The sequence below is a fragment of the Chenopodium quinoa genome, unplaced genomic scaffold, assembly GCF_001683475.1.
Source record: "Chenopodium quinoa cultivar QQ74 unplaced genomic scaffold, ASM168347v1, whole genome shotgun sequence".
In the NCBI taxonomy this organism is placed as follows: domain Eukaryota; kingdom Viridiplantae; phylum Streptophyta; class Magnoliopsida; order Caryophyllales; family Amaranthaceae; genus Chenopodium; species Chenopodium quinoa.
The window spans coordinates 1,559,668-1,577,545 of NW_018742418.1; the positions used below are offsets into that span (position 1 = coordinate 1,559,668).

The 17,878-nt window shown below is 31.3% G+C and overlaps 1 protein-coding gene across 2 annotated transcripts; it reads right to left on the reverse strand.

Moving 5' to 3' along the window:
* Positions 1-524: 524 nt before the first annotated feature.
* Positions 525-12,843, reverse strand: LOC110708703 (carbonic anhydrase 2-like). 2 transcript variants are annotated; one of them, XM_021886904.1, is made up of 10 exons: positions 12,665-12,843; positions 9,813-9,916; positions 6,813-6,871; positions 5,320-5,490; positions 4,363-4,411; positions 2,798-2,914; positions 2,591-2,644; positions 1,973-2,058; positions 1,403-1,508; positions 525-910 (listed from the first exon to the last, which is right to left on the reverse strand). In XM_021886904.1, the coding sequence occupies exons 2-10, from the start codon at positions 9,864-9,866 to the stop codon at positions 746-748; spliced, it is 861 nt and encodes a 286-aa protein (XP_021742596.1). In that variant the 5' UTR covers positions 9,867-9,916; positions 12,665-12,843; the 3' UTR covers positions 525-745. The 2 variants fall into 2 exon arrangements, with proteins under 2 accessions (XP_021742596.1, XP_021742604.1); XM_021886912.1 differs by lacking the exons at positions 9,813-9,916; positions 12,665-12,843 and adding an exon at positions 7,004-7,131.
* Between the last annotated feature and the right edge of the window lie 5,035 nt (positions 12,844-17,878).

The window sequence follows — 17,878 nt, forward strand, 5'->3', positions numbered from 1 at the left end:
GAGTCCAGTAAGGTTAGGTCAGGTTTGGTTAATTTTTAAAGTTGTGTCATATTAAATTATTGTGTCCACAGAAGTCAAAATCTGAATCGGATATTATTCGAATTGATTTCGAATCGTTTCGGATCGGGTGTGGTTTTGACACCTCTACATATGATACAAATCTCATAAAATTAGTTGCAAGTTTAAAATGGTCCTGACCCATTTCATTTTTGCTAAGCCCCAATCTAGCAATCGGTCCATGATCAACTCTCCAAAGTCCAACCTAAACCTTGAGATGTTTCCCTTCCAAAAAAAACATAAAAGTTCTAACTTAAAATTGTTATGACCGCTTTAATAAGCAAATAAGCTATCAATCGTATGATTGTGGTATTAGTAATGAACTTGTATTTGATTTGTGAGGATAATATTCTATGGTCATTACAATGACAATGGTAATCCATCTTTAAAGCATGTAATTTCCTTTCATAAATTATCACCACAACACAATATCACCTCTAAAGTGGTAATGGATGAAAATAAAGATCTGTAAAGATAATGATGTATTTCATACTAATTTGAGTTTACAAAGATACGAGAAGATGTTTAGATGGGAAAAAGTGAGGATAGAATTTGTTTATTATTACTGCATTTGTATGCATAATTGCATATATTACACAATACTCAGAATACATAACAAGGGACACCTTGAAAAAACTGGAAGAAAAGTAAAAAATGGTAACATTTTGATTTGGTATGTTTAATTTTTTTATACTGTAGTAGAAGGTGAAATAGAAAAGTTAAGGTTCCAAATCTCGAAACGACCGTTGACAAAATCGTAGTGTGCACCCTTGAGAGCTAGAGTTTTCTTCATCACTGCTTCTCTCACAAATGGGTATGTCAACAGATTCCCAAGTGAGACATTCACAGCTTCCTGCAATTATAATTAGCTATTGTCACTAATATGGTGATTACAAGATCTTGATATAACAAGTTACAAGTTACATGATGCTTATTTTATGATAACTAGCCAACTAGACACATTTATACAATTCATTCATATAGTACGTATTAAGAATTAGTCGTCACATTGTCTCAACCCCTCATAAATAACAATACAATATAAATTAATACAAATGTCTAAACCCCTCATAAATAACAATAGAATATAAATAAATACAAATACCACGTAGAATTAGCGGTTCCATTGTTTTAACCCCTTATAAGTGACAGTCACGTTCATTTGGGATCGTTAAAATTACTTTAAAAGTCGTATGATGCTAATTTCAGGGCTAAATTAAATGTATTTTCACTTGGGATCATATATATCAGGACTCAGGAGCATTGTCTATAGAATTGTGCATAATTTGCAAATTTCATGACTAATAATAATAAGATGATGATGTTCGATTGGAGGGAAACTCACCTTCTCACAGTTTTTGCATTGTTCAATGAACTCTGCACAGCTGAGCTCTGATTTCACCTTGGACTTAGCAAGATTGCCGATCTGGACCCAATTTTCAATGAAATCACTGCCATACCAAAATAAACAGGCGAAAAACAGTGTTAGTTCATTCATAACTTTGTTCACCCATTCATTAATTAACCAAGTCCTAGAGAACTCGAGTTACTTGTTCGGACCAACTTAATTTTAGCGGGTTTGGGCATAAACAAGTTTTATTTTGGCTATATTACGACCTGGTTTGCCCTTTGATCACATCTAACTTAAAATAAATAAATAAATAAATAAATAAACTTCGTAACTCTATATCTTGCTTGATACATGTAAAGCTGTACAACAGAATTCTCAAGTAAGCCAAGAATATTACCAAAACACAAAAAAAAAAGTACGCCAATAAATTTAGTTAAAAACTAAAACAGTTCCTTGACCAACTTTTCGAAATACTTTCTCTGTAAAGGTAGATCAAAATTCCGAAGAGAGTTTCATACAGTAGTTATGAGGCCCTTTATTGAAACAGAGTGAGTATGTACTTACGAAGAAGTTTTGCCATCATCAGGGATGGACATGAGGCCCTTTATTCCTCCACAGCAGCTGTGTCCAACAACTACAATATTCTCCACCTATAAAATAAAACATTTCAAAGCCCTTTTTAGTTTTAACCCCACAACTTCTTCGGATATAACATGATGTAAGAAAAAACCAGAGCAAACTTTTTTTCCCCCACTTTTTTGGCCAAAATCTCTGTTGATCAGCTAGGAACAGACCTTTTACTTTTTTCTTTTTTTTTTTTTTTTTTTTTTAATTGAATTCCTGCTTACTAAAGTATAATGTAAAAAGGTTTAGCTTTATTATTTATACTAATCATCTCCTTGCTAACTCTCTTCCAATGTCGAGTATTATTTAATTAATATATATGAGTACTTTTTACCAAATGTATAGGTTAATGGATATTAACTTCAATTTAAAACTTCGATTTATTTATGAAATTTATTTTCACCACTTTAGTCTTAACAAATCAAATAACAAAAAAAAAAAAATGAGAAAATTAGTTATCATGGTACTCCGTATAAAATAAGATTTTCCTTCCAAACAGCTATGGTCTTCCACTAGGAGATCGTTATGATAGGAAAGACAATTACATCAAAATTGTACCTTGAGATGCAAAACAGCATATTCAATAGCTGCTCCAGTGCCAGGAAATTTTTCCTGCATATAAAAAATCAATGAAATCCAAAGTTAAAATATGATCTATACCAATAATAACTAACCAAGATTATCCTATAACTAAAGTTATAAATAATAAGAAATCACATCATTTTTGGACCATATTAAAATTTGTACATAAGTAACAAAAATAACCTTATCATAAGGTGGGACCATGTTGGCAATATTTCTGACAGCAAAGGCCTCCCCAGGCTGAAAATCAAAGATATGGGAGGGGCAAACTCGAGAATCTGAGCAGGCAAACACCAAATACTGCATGTGCAACAAACAAAATTTCATTAATTACTTTATTTAATTGCAATCTTTTTGGAATTAAGAATCTGAAACTTCTATTTTAACTGCTAGTTGTGCATGATTATATAGTTAAAAAATTAATTAGGTAGGTCTTTTGACAGAAAAAATGGCAGAAGATTCAACGCATTTATATTTAAACCATATTCTTAAAGGTTACTCGCAAGATTTACAACTAACTCTTAATTATAGCATTAGTGTATGAAGATCCCTTCTCATGATGATACCTAATTTACACATCTTTCCTACTCGAAATACATGTAGATTATAAAAGACAGGATTAGTAAACGGAATTTAAACTCAATATTGGGAGTAAGATAATTGACATACACTACTTGAAAAGTTGAAATACACTTTTATACAAGTATTAAATTTATATTATTAACAAGCTGAGTAGCAAATTGTAAATACAAACCCGTTTTATATATCATAACGTATGTACCACCAATAATGTTAAGACTTATGCATTTATATATCATAAATTCATAATATATCACATTATATTTCCCCACAAATAGAATATTGAAAAGATAAGGCGTAATTTCTTCACCTTATTGACTTAAATAAGGGCATGATGCCTCTTTACAGTGTGGAAGCACATGGTAAGCAATTGTGGGTGGTATCATATCCTTGTGACAGCAAAAGGCATCATATATTTAAGGGCAACTACTCATTTATTTCCCGTTTATTGGGAGTATTTTCATTAGTATCATATACCTTTAACAAGTGCTTCACTTATGGATTATGCAAGCATTGTATGTAGCATAATTTTATCTCTTTACTTTTTTAAAAAAAAAAAAATTGGGTGCAAATGGTCCATAAGGGCAATACAAATTATAAATGGAGGTTGGTCATTTTGAACTTTCATTTCTCAGTCTTAATCACTATGTTGAGACCTCATTAGTATATTACCTCATTATAATTAACTCATAGTATTTTAATTACAATATTGAAATATGGTGACCAGTGATGGATATGAGTCATATCAGCTTTAAAAGATATTTTTCTCATCTAAAGTATTAAGAAAACCATGACTATCTAATATCAAGCACTTTGAACTGCTATTGTTGCATGGTTGCACCATGTCTTTTTTTTTTTTTTTTAAAAAAAAAACCCAAATTTAAAATATACTGTATGTTCACTAGTACTCCGCATATATGAGAAAATTAAACATAGTCAATATGAATCTTAATCTTGCTACAAGCGTCTCCTTATGTATACTTATAAAACTAACTTTTATATTTTCTCTCAAATAAACTAGCGCAGCTATTTTAAACAGATAAATTAGTAAATAGATAAGTGTACCATACATCGTCGATACTGTTAGTGCCTTAAATTTATCAAAGCAATGCACAATTATATATTAGTCGTATGAACAAGGTTTTGTTGTTGTTAATCAAATATCTCACCTTAGGGCTTTGACCATTGGCAAGTTCACGGTACCTATCAGGATTCTTCCTGGTAAGAAGGAAATAAGTAAACAACAAAAAAGCGAGTTTAGCTAGATTAATTACTTAATCTTCACATTATGTACAGTACTAACTAAAAATACAAATAGAAGTACAAATTATAATCTACTTGTATTTAAATTAATTAATTAATCAAGCAGTGCCAATGATTACTGGACATTAAATAAAAATGAGAAAAATACAAGTTCACATTAATTCATTACGCCCTATTTTGGGGAGCTGCAAATGTGCCAGATTCTTGATTCTCTTGTTAAAGTACACTCATCTAGTCCTTGTAAGGTCATAGTACTCAAAAGTGAGAAATTCTTGCAACATGAAAAGGGTACTAATGGCTGTATTCTCATCATTAATGCGCAACTATGCTAAAGCATATTCTAACCAAATTTTTTCAGCCATTAATTCTTATCAATTCATATTCTACAATTTATTCCATTTTGTTCAATAATTTAGTTTTATTATACTCCATACAAATATTATCACTTAATCATTATTCTGAATCACATGTTCCAGAACCTACAATCAAATTTATAAATAATCTAAAATTTTAAGGAAATTACAGTTAATATGCACATATTTATACATTTTATACATTGTGTTACATACTACTACATTATTCGTCTAAGAAAAAAGGTACGGAATACTTTGTATTTAAATAAAGGATGGATTCAATTTTAATGTATGATTACAATAGTATGCACAATACTTTTAAAAGTCAATTTAAAGCAGAGTAACTAAATAACCTAAATCCATTTTCAATTTATGACAGTAATAACATACTCCGTAATAATATTATCATCATAAATAAATGGAGTAGCAGGAAATAACCAAAATTAAATACATCAGAAAAGAATAAGAGACAAAAGGGTCCAGAAAAAAAAAAAAAAAAATGCAACGTACTCGTATTTCTCGGTTTTAAAGTGGCGGAAACCGGTCTTAAGGCGCTCAACCGGATCAAAAACTTCCGTAGAATCAGCCTTGGCTACGCCATTTTCGGCCTTCTGTCCCTGCAACTCGGCTGTTAGCTGCTTTATTTTTGCGGCTGCTACGTCATCCAATCCTGCTTTCTCACTGTTTCCAATGTAACAGATATCTCGTTATTTGTACGCAATATTAATTATAGAGTAACTAACTTTCTTTCTTGCAATTGCAATCACCTTATCCCTTATGTTTACAACCATTATATTGTGTGCACGTTCGGTCCATTAATTTTTTTTTTTTTAAAAAAAAAGTCTATTAGTAATTTTAACTATGTCATTTATAATTTGATAAATTGTAAATATGTATCGATATAAATCTAACAAGATTATTTAATTTGATGCTATTATATTGTAAGAAAATACAATCACTTCCTCAATTATAAAACAAAAGTATAATTTATCTATTGAGGATTTGAGGTTATTTAGAGATTGAGAAAGTACCACATATTCCATATTTAAGAATTAAGTTGACTTTATTATTTTGAAAGAAGGAAAATAGGGTGACTGATTGATCTATTCATCTATATCCAACAAATCTAATTCAACCACATAATAACTTTGAAAAATACTAAGTAGTAAAGTAGTAAGGGTAAAGTCTACCAATGAGACAAACAAACTCCATATGATTTTTGTTAAATCCATCAAGTGCGTGTGCTTTTTATCCACAAAGATAAGGTTTATGAATAATTTCAAACAAAATGATTATATATAAATACGTACAACTTTACATATATATTAGAATATTGTATGTAATCATAATTTCCTCTACCCTGAAATAATATGACTTACTTGAATTTTTTTTAATAATGAATTAATACCTTTAATTTACAATTTAATATGCTTAATCTCATCAATAACTAATATAATTATCTTTTATAAAAATTATTACTTGTACCATCTTATTTTTACGAAATAAATCCAAAATTAGAAATTTGATCATATTATGTATGGATCATATATATTACATAATAATTAAGCAGAATGACTTTAGGTCAAAGACTCAATTACAATATTTTTTTTTTCCCCTTTTCATGGAAATATGAAGTAATTAACTTGTCTTTAATAAAATCCTTTCACAAAATGGAATATTATTCATGGCATTACTTGATCAAACTCACTTTCAATTTCCAAACTATAAAATAGGAAAATTAACAATTAAATCCCCTAATTTCATCATTACTCCGTATAACAATTGATTTGATTAAGTTATTCATTAAATAATCGTGAATCAACGTAAAAAGAAATTAACAGACGGTGAGTGGGGTAGGTGATAACCCGAAACGAACGGCTAATACGGGCAACACGGCCGTCATGTGGGCCCCGATTTCATAACTTGACCAATGTCCTCCTCTTATTGTGTACGGTTAAAAAAAATTACAGTGATCAAAATGAGTCAAATTTAGCAACTTTTACCTTAAAAGCTTCGTGAGTCCTGCAATGGCTTCCTCGTATTTGCTTCCCATTTTCTCTTTCTTTTAAAAAAACCAACCAAAAAAGAAAAAACAAAAAGTCAATTATTGAATTATCTAAATTATTATTTCTAATTTTGATAAATACAAACATTAAAGTCCAAAATATAATTTTGAAAAAAAGAGAGAAAATACCTTTTGATTTTGTAATTGATGAGAAGAGAAGATGATAGATAATAACGAAAGAGGTTTTTTTTTTAAGGAGAGAGAAAAATGAAATGAAGGTGATGTATGTTAGAAAATGGGGTGGCCACACTTTTGGTAAGAAAGTGTGGATATCTATATATGGGGAGAAATTTATGATAAAAGAATTGAAAAGGATATCCACTAACTATGGTTAAAGGGTAATTAAGTTTAATGATCCCAAAAGGGGTTGCAAAGTATATGGATTAGGGAACTTAATTATATTGTACTTTTTTTTTAAAAAAAAAACATGAAATTGTCTCAATGTTGATGTGAAATGATGAATCTTCCTTTGATTTGTCAAAAGAAATAAATATTGGTGAAATTTTTTTTGGGGTGTTAACAATTGATGAGGTGCCATGTGTTTTGTGGTTTTCTATTGTGGAAAGTTGCGCAAATCGACAAGGACCATCAACTTTTTATATATTTTTTGGAGTATTATTTATTTATTTTTATTGTTCTTATACCTCTTTTATACGCCAGTTTCCTTTTCTTTTGGAAACCGCAAATTCTATCGTTCCTCGAGGTGTGGATTTAAGAGAGGATAGTACATACACATCACTCTAGTTATAAATTCAAGCAAAATGGCAAGATAGGCACAAAAGCTAAATATAAGAAGCTGATAAAGAAAATTCTAATAAGTAATAGACATTGGTTACATTAATTCATGCGCTTTTTTATAATGAATTCTCAAATTTATACTTGTATTAGTTAGAAAATCTATTTAGTGTTTATAAAGGTTACACATATTATTACTCGATTGAAATTCAAATATTAGAAATTTATATAAGTCCTTATAAATTATTTAAATACAAGTATCATTTTACAAAGTAGGAGAGCTTAGAATTTTTTTTTAATAAAATAAAAGGGTGCTTCATTCACCGTATTTGTACTTATATTAGCCTAAATAACTTTTTCTTACGTTTTAAAATTCATTTTAGTTGTAAATTAACAAATTGAAAGTCTTAACGTGAAGCAAAGAGGGTTGATTTCAAGCTTCATAATTCGAATAGAACAGACACCTGTATATTATTTTTATAGACGCTTGCAAAAATATTCAAGTATATGTTTGATAGTTGCTAAGACCTAAGATAAAGGCATAAATCTAGGTGAAATAGAGGTAATCTAAGCAATTCCACTTATAGAGGGATTATTTGATATTTTAAATGAAAAATATTGAATTTTCCTATTATTAAGGGTTGTATATCACCCAAGCTAAATTGAGTTAGTCTTTGACTTATTTACTCCCTATATACAAGTATTTATTTATAGAAATGAGGAAAATGAGATGAAAGAGATGTTAATAGTGGCTTTATTGTGTTATTAAAAAAAAATAGTGGCTTTATTGATGAGGAAGAGTCAACAATGGTTCTAATAAGTAATAAGGAATATTATTGTGACTAATTAAACTATGGTTAATGGACTTGCGGTGGGGGCCAGGAGATAACGTTGACTACTCTTATTATGACCCCTTCTATTTACGTAGCCCCTTTTTATTTTACGTTACTAATCAAATTATTTAAAATATAGAGACAGAGATATTAGAAGTTAGACAAAATGCATCCAATTATTACCGAGAAGCGTTATGTTATGCTAAGTTTAAGCCGGCAAATCGTGTATTTTTGGAATATTGGAACCAGTCTTATTATAGCAATCACATTTATATACGGAGAACTATACATTTTCTTGGTTTCTATTTTGTTTTCTCTTTTAGAGTCTTAGACTCCTAATTAATTAATTTCAGAGATCTCGCTCTATCCCGTAATAAAGAAAATGAAGCATATGTAGTCCAGATACATGTTTATTCCATATGTACTACAGTACTTAGAATCGGATTTTATTAAATTCGTCTAATTAAATTTGTAAGTACTCTGTATTATAAAATTAGTAACGCTTTATAAATTTTAATTATATGTACCTAATTAAAAGATATGTCAAATGGAAAAAGACATTAGAAAACGAAGGGATTAGAAGCGAAAGGGCAATACAATTGTCACCATTCTGATGCATACAACAAGACTAGCACTAATTATTGGACGATGCACTTGCATTGGTTAGACTATAGGGATCCCAGATAATCAACTTTTAATATTAACAGGATATTCTTGTTTTAATATTAAAAGTAAGTTGCTTTATAGTGACTCAGCTTGGCAAAACGATCAATTCCCGTGATTTCATACCTTCATTAAAAGTATACACGTTAAATATTTATGACTTCATTGAAATATGCACTAAATTTATGTAATTTAATTTATTTACGATCTTTTGTCAATCCATTTACTTAAATACATTAAAAATAAAAATTATATAGACCCTTACCCAGATGTATGCAGAGTTTGGATCGAATCATCTAATAATAGTAATTGGTTTTGGCCATCTTTAATTGTATGTATTATTAGGGGTAGAAAGTAATTATTAGGAATATAAGATTGGATGCAAATCTATCTTGCAATGTAACAATGTTCGGTATTAGCTCCATTGGCTATTTTAAATGATACGGAGTAGTTTTATTTATGTTTTACATTTTATTTATTTATTAGGATTATTTGCATTTTCAAAATCTACTTAAAATCTAATTTATTCATCTGATTGACTCTTGTTATAACCTTAAAAAAAAAAAGGAAGAATAAATAAATTTAGATAAGTTCAATGTTAGTTATGAAACACCCTAATCAAGTATTAGCCGTAGCCAAGTATTTTTAACTAATCCGAAGAGGCAATTGATCCATTTAATCCGTATAGTAAGATAAAGAAGAATTACCGGAAGTTGTTTTCCACAACATAGCACCATGCATTTCTTAAAGCTTCCTGCCATAATATAGAGATATCTACACTCTATTATACTCCAGCTTACTTCATCAATTTCTGACAAAATTAAATATTAAAAATGCCATATTAGAATATCAATATCTATAAAGTTTATGCACATATAAAACTACTGGCACTAAAACCTCTACAGCTTTGCTAAGCATTCACATCTATATATAGTTGATTAAGCATGACAAACACAGCAAATCAGTTAAAGTAGCATGGAATTGGAGAAATTAAAAAGCAGGAGCATGTATCTCACTACGCAAGGAAAATTCAACCGAAAACGCACATAAATGATGGAATTCGAAAATAAAACATAGTATTGTATTAGCAGAATTAATGTCAGAATTTAATTTTTAATTAGTGATCGTTTAATTGGACGTAAAATTATTTGTATAGACTAGAAATTATATTTAGAACAATTTCGTCTTTATTATTTATGAAGTATTTAATTGTAGATAGAGGAAAATGACATACGTGCAACTTCATGACAATTTTGAAATACTCTTGTGTCAATCAAATGACCACTAAGGCACTAATTCATAAAGTTTTGAGGATACACTTAAATTTCTAGTTAAACGCTTATTACAAGAACTGATAATGGGTTGACTTGGAAGGAATGAGATATGTTATGGCCTACGTGCTTTAGAGACATTGACGCACAAAACATAAAAATTGGGACTAGGTCAAGCATAGTGGCATACACAACTAGAGCTGGGCATTGTGCCGTGTCGGGCCACTGCGGGACGTGCCTGGTGGTAAGTCGTGTCGTGCCGGGCCGCCAATTGGCACACCCCGTGCCTGACATGCCGTGTCGTGTCGGGTAGCCCATAATTTATTTTTTTTTGTGTGTAAATCGATATATTATTTAAATAATTTTATTAATTTATATTTATGTTTTTTATTATTACTTATTTTTATTATTATAGTTCTTTATTATTATTTATGTTATTTTAATTATTATAATTAATTTTATTTTTTATTATCATACATCTTTATTATTATTAAGCAAAAAACAACAATGCATATAATAAGAGAATAGATAAGTTGATGAATGAATTGTGGAAAAAATTAGATGATGAAGTGATGTATTTATAGGGAATTAGGTTAAGTAGTCATTAGGAATAGAAACTAGCCGGTAGAAATGGAAAAAACTAGTCGTTTAATAGCTATTGGTGCATATTAACATTGGAAAGTAGGTCGTGCCGTGTGCCGTGCCACGGACCGACTTGGCGTGCCGCCCGTGGGCTCGTGTCGAAATTTCCAAATTTTGTTCGGGGAGGCCCACTCTTCGGTCATCGTGCTATGCTGTGCCACTGGCAGGCTCGTTCCGGACCGGGCTAATGTTGTGTCGTGCCCGTGCCGTTTGCGGGCTAACACGGCCCATGCCCAGCTCTATACACAACATTATACTGTACTCCGTAAGTCCGTAACGTAGTAGCTTAAAAAGAAATCCAAGACAAGTCAAATCCATAGTGGCTTAAAATTGAGTTCAAGACAAGTCACACATGGATCTATGTAATATAATCGGGCCTTATAATTTAGGGTTCTAGATGATTAAAAAAAAATGAATAAAAAATTACCATAGAAAGAATAAAGTAAGAGTGATTAGAGTTTGAAAAAACGGATAAAAATGAAAAGTGAGTAAAACTAAATGAAAGAAATATAAATATGGCACTTTGAGCCAAAATAAACCTTGTTTCAAAACTAGTCATTTAGTTTTAACATGATGACATGAAACACCATAATACCATATGGGAAGGAAATTCTGTAAAAAGTCTGTAAAAGCTTCTTTTTTTTTTTTTCGAAAGGAAGAAGAAAAAAATGGGCCTTTTATGGACTGGTAGAATTCATTGTAGGCCCTTAGATTTAAATGTAGTCAGCTTTCGGTAACAAGGCCCAACAAAAATTACTAAATGCCGTTCGTTGGGGTTGGGGTTGGGGTTGGGGTTGAGACTAATCAATCAGCACTTTGTGGCCTTGTATTATCCATTTAAAGCAAGGAACTAAAAAACACCACATATCACATATCACATATCACATATCTATAAATCAATTTACCACCATTTATGTACTCTCCTCGTCTCCATATACCTAGCTTAAGTTTAATTTCATCTAAAATTTTGTTCCTTAAAAGAACGTCTCGACTTACCTTTCCACTTTTAATCAACCAAATGTCACTTTGTTTTATATTTACTTTTAATTAGTCTCTATCTTAATTTTTATATTCACTAATAATAATAATTAAAATGAAAGACATACAATTAACGGATATAAATCCATAAACCAAATTAAACAAGTACTATGTATGTACTAACCTATTTATTAATGAAATTATTTTGTTATTAAGAGACTTAAATTATGTACGTGTAATACTTTTTGTTATTTTCAAAGTTGCCTTTTGTATTATTGTTTGGTGGTTCTTAAAAGAGTTATGACTGTGCTACAAATAATAAGACATACATAAGCACATTGAATCACCAAAAAGATAATATCGTCCATTTACTTCTTCCACGACCAAGTGTTTTTTTACGTTTATACACCAAAAAAAAAAAAAAAAAAAAAAAATTGAAAGTGTAATTTATTACAATACATCAATATTTATAGCTAATAGATATAACCAATTTTCAAACCAACATGCAGTAGGGCATAATGTCACTTGTTCACTCTAGAGTTGGGCTATAAAAATAAGTTCATTAATATGTAACGTGACATAAAGTATGAGATAGAAAAAAAAAAGAGCTATATGAAACAGAGAAAGTAATTAATAAACACGCACGAAAGAAAGGAGAATGAGATTACCAATCACCAAGGGAGAGAAGCAAGTGTAGTTGTATACAAGGTAGCAAAGACGATGCCAACTCCAAATGCCAAAAACCTACTTAATTACAAGTTTTATGTTTTTGTGAGGAAGAAATAATTGTAGATAACATAAGAAAAATAGCAAATGAAATTTCGTTGAGACAAACACTCTTTAATTTAAGAAAGATACCAAAAAAGTGGGAGAAATATAAAAGAGGGACAATTTTGTTGGCGTGTAGAGAAATAGGATAAGGAAAGCGAATGGGGAAGCAACTTGGACTTCTAATGGCTTACTTCCGTAGATTAGAATGTCACGCTAAAGATTGATTTAATCTATTTCTATTTTATGGTCCACATTTTTTTTTCCATAACCATGCAAATCCAAACTTAGATTAAATAATGTGTTGATGCGATCATTAGTAAGATGTATGTGTGTACACAATTCCACTGTTTTTATCTTTACTAAGCTACAACCTTGAATTTTGTGGTTGCATGTTCACTTTGATCCTAAGAAGATTAATAGAGGTAGGTTTAGGGATCGTGTTACTTGCGATAGGATCCCGAGACTGGTTCGTTCATAATCATATCACTAAAGATGTACATACTTTTGTTTATTACAGCAAGTTGGTTAGACCTCTAAATTCATGTTTTAAACCTCGATGTATTATTAATTAATTAGTAAGTCTAATTAGAGCCTTCATTCACTAGATAAATATAGAAAATTAGGCTTATCTGATCTTATACAGAGTAATGTTTATCATAAAACTATTGAGTCTAATATTAGAATGTGTTGGTCTTGTTTCTTATTTAATGTATGTGTTTCAACTCAACCATGACATATCTCATCATAAATCCAACTCATACCATGGTCATAAGTCTTATCTATGCAAACTGATAAACTAAATGAAGTGCTAGTATACTACAAAGGTTGCTTACTGATGATTAATACTGTAATAAGAAAAGAAAAGAAAGTTTATTAATTAATTAATAACTAAATTGATGGATTAGAACTAGGCCTAGCTAATACGTACCTCGCATCATACCAAGAGTGCATTTAACTTGTAGCTGAATTACTAACTTAAATCTATAGATAGACCAACTACCTAAGTTACGTGAAGATACAATCATACAAAATTACGAAGCAGCTAGCTTAGTATTCTCTATTTCTCTTGAATTGATTCACACATAAAAATGGATGTGATTCCTTGGTAATCATCCTTAAAATGGCTAACATTATACTAAATTTTTATATGTGACTAGTTACGTATACATTGTGTGGCCGGGGTTTATTTATTCATGGGTTACTCGGTTGGTCAGGGGTTACTTAGTCAGAGGTTACTTGGTCAGAGTTACTCGGCCAGGAGCTACCATTAAGTGTTTTGGTGTGTGTCAGCCGGTCACATAGTGTGTCCAACCACACAGAAAACATGCTAACCGACCGAGTAACCCTGCCACACGGTGTGACCAACCATACAACAAACGCATTGATTTTATTTTGGTTGATTTTGATTTATTTTTTAATGCCAAAATTAATTATAAATAATTTATCTAATTTTAAAAATTCATTTATTAATTTTGAAATAATTTTTGAATTTTTTAAATAATTTGTCAAATTAATTTACAAGATTTAGTTTTTATTATTACTGAAATTAAAAAATAATTCATAAATTAATTATGAAATATATTAAAAATTAAAAAATATATTTTAAAAATAAAAAATATTTATAATTAATTTTTACATAAAAAATAAATAAAAAATTAACCAATAAAAAAAATATAAGGATAACTACCATAGCTTTTTTTTCACGAAAATGCATGGAATTCTAAGGCTACGTGTAATGATTAATTAGTAAGAGTTCTCTATCCTATCTTGTGTCTTGTCATTAGTTTTAATTAACACATTACATATCTATGCACGTAAAAAAAACTGAATTGACAACAAAAATTTGCAAACTAATCCCTTTGGTTGGTTAAAATCTCGGGTTATTAGTGTTGTCTAAGACATAATAAGATTAAAACTTTGTGTCTCATCATTATCCTCGGACTTGGCCTAACAAGAAAAGCTAGTGATCAGGTGATATGAAGATGATTATGGGTAGGTTGTGCCTCATGTCTGCATGCTTTGGGGTTGGTCTAATCAAACCCACAAGCCCACAAAGCTACGTGTTGAGCTGCAATATACAAGTAATTTTTAGAAGGTGACCCAATTAAGCTCATGTGCCATTCTTAGGTCCAATTTAAAATAATGAACCTTATAGTATTCAGCCCGACCCGATCTGACCTAATGCCATTTAGAATAATTAGATTAGTCTGCAACTTATAAGGGGGTGATAAGTTTATATAGTAGGTTTTCAGTTAATCATGGCTTATAAATTATTAGTTCATATTCATTGATAAGTTGTTGTAGAAAGTTTAATTTGATTAGGAAGAGTTGGATTTTGTTTTATTAATTGAAATGAATATATTTACATAATGGTTGCTCTCTTTTTAAATAGAATGTCTTCTTTGTCAACTTTCCATTGGGCATTTAAATATGTATCCACTCATTTCAATTTAATTTATTTTATTAAATGGTGGATTTGGAAGTTTAAAAATTAAATAACCATCACTTTTCTCACCTCTAATTATCTAAATTAGTAAATTTTAAAGTGTCTAGAGCTGATTATAGACCAAAGCATTGAAGAAAAAACATCCTATTTTCAAACAAAGGCTTAGAAGTTAAAATCATGCCAATAGATCTATAAAAAAGGCTAAACATTTTTTTTAAGCCATTAAATCTTAAATGACATTAAATGTGAATTAATTAGAGTGAGACTTACTTAGTTACTTCTAGGTAACCAACAAGCAATCAGAAATAATACAATTATACTGTAATAATTCCCATAACTCTCCTTGATAACCTCTTAAAAGTCGGGGGAGGTCAAAGGGGGTCAATGGAATCCCCGCCAAGCTCAAAAAGATTACAGCAAGATACATGTAAGATGTACGTGAGATTTGGTTCCAGGACCATGAAGTGATTTGGGTCAAACAAAAACTATTAGGTCATCAAATCATACTTATTGGATCAAGTCTAAAAAAGTGTAAAAAATATCTTTAATTATTCGTTAAAAGTTTCCTAAACAATCGTTGTTGACAATATAATATTCAAAAGTCATTGAATGAGATGCTAAGGGTGTGGTTTGTGCTTGCATGAACGATGTAAATAATGCAACCATGGATGTGATCCTCAACTTCATGTTGATGATGAGTAAACTAAGTTGTTACTTGTTAGGCTATGAATAAGTTGTGAAAAGCTAAGGCCAATTAGTTTTGCTCAAAAGAACATGTCCTTATAGCTATTCTAACGAGTTTTACCTTGACCGAAGTCCTACCAAAATTATCAATTTGTAGAGCTGATCAAAGTCAGCCTGGCCCGGATTTGGGCGGGTTTAGGGCAAATTTTTTCGGCTCGAAATCGAGTCAGGCCCGCCCCAAGTTTTTGAATTTTTTAGGCGGCTTGGAATGCGTTTTTATATAATTTTAGTTGATTTTTTAGCCCGGCCTGAAAAATGGTCCGACAAGCCCGCACGACCATTTTAGGCAAGTTTGGGCACGTAATTTCTGGCCCAAGCAATGGACTGATTTTTTGTTCTTGACCCGGCCCGCCCAATAATCATGTTTATCAATTTGGTTATTTCGAAGCTTTCAAGTACCACCTTATATCACACTTCCTACATTATTTTTAGGCCAAATTAGAAAATAACACCTGTTAAAAGACCGTATTTTGATTTTAACACCTTAACATTTCAAAGTTTTATTATAACACCTACTAAAAAATTAAAATTTTGGTTTCACCACCAGAAAACGGATTCCGTGACGGAAATTTTGCATGGGCCCCACAAATTAGCTTACCCTCCAAATTTCTTCCTATTCATTTCGACTATCACCCACATTCCCAAATTGCTTCACTGAGTCACTCCACAGACTGCACCCCCCTTCTCTCCCCCCACCCCCCTCCCCCTCCATTTCTCTCTCCTCCATTGAAGCGCATTCTGAATCCTCCATTGAATCAGCTTTCGACCTCTCTCCTCCATTGAACATTCTGAGGTAAGATGTTTTTAACTTTTATTTGTGCTTTCTATGATTTTAGAAAATCAATTTCACAATCCAGTGATTAATCAATCGTAATCAATATCCCCAGATCGTCGGCGACCTGCCTGCTTCGCCGGCGACAACACCACCACCGACGCCACCTAGAAACACCCACCCTTCAAATCCAGAACCCACCACCACGAACCCACCACCACGAACCACGAACTCATCACACCACGAAACTAAAACCCCCGACTCACCTAGCTCACCCACGCGAACCTAAATCCACGACCCACCACCCACGAACCACCCACCTAACCCACGATTCACCACCCACCAACCCACAAAACCACCAAAGTTAAACAGAACGACCTAGCACCACCACCGACGCCACCTAGAAACACCCACCCTTCAAATCCAGAACCCACCACCACGAACACAAACTCATCACACCGCGAAACCAAAACTCTCGACTCACCTAGCTCACCCACGCGAACCCAAATCCACGAATCAAAATGGGTAATTTACTGTTTTACCATGGCATGATCTGCTGCAATTTGAAGAATTTTCGATCGATTTTGCTAATAGAAAACAAAAACCCAGAGGAGAGAGAAAGTGAGAGAGATGATGAACAAGTTTATTTTTTGAGGGGTTGTTTGTTGTTGTTTGAGTATTAAATTTGAGTTAAATTTAATCATTTATTGAGACAGTTTTTTGGGCAGTTAGCATTAATACATAATTTAGGTGGACCACTTTTCATAATTTTTCTACCATTTTCCTATTTTGGGTGATAGTCGAAATGAATAGGAAGAAATTTGGAGGGTAAGCTAATTTGTGGGGCCCATGCAAAATTTCCGTCACGGAATCCGTTTTCTGGTGGTGAAACCAAAATTTTAATTTTTTAGTAGGTGTTATAATAAAACTTTGAAATGTTAAGGTGTTAAAATCAAAATACGGTCTTTTAACAGGTGTTATTTTCTAATTTGGCCTTATTTTTAAATTGCAATAACGATTTTCTTTATCTCTGGATCTCCTCATCACATAGACCACCTTCTTATATCTCTTTATCTCTCTTTTCCCACGATTAAACGAAATTGGAGAATTTATTAACCACTTTATTTAACAAAAAATTGAAATCAACGA

Bases quoted from the DNA above. Each gene is read 5' to 3' on its own strand.
- LOC110708703 (XM_021886904.1), bottom strand. From the start codon at position 9,866: ATGGCAGGAAGCTTTAAGAAATGCATGGTGCTATGTTGTGGAAAACAA. The intron at 5,491-6,812 runs GTAAAAGTTGCT...CATTGGAAACAG, and splicing joins GGACTCACGAAGCTTTTAAG to TGAGAAAGCAGGATTGGATG. The intron at 1,509-1,972 runs GTAAGTACATAC...TTGGTATGGCAG, and splicing joins GATGATGGCAAAACTTCTTC to TGATTTCATTGAAAATTGGG.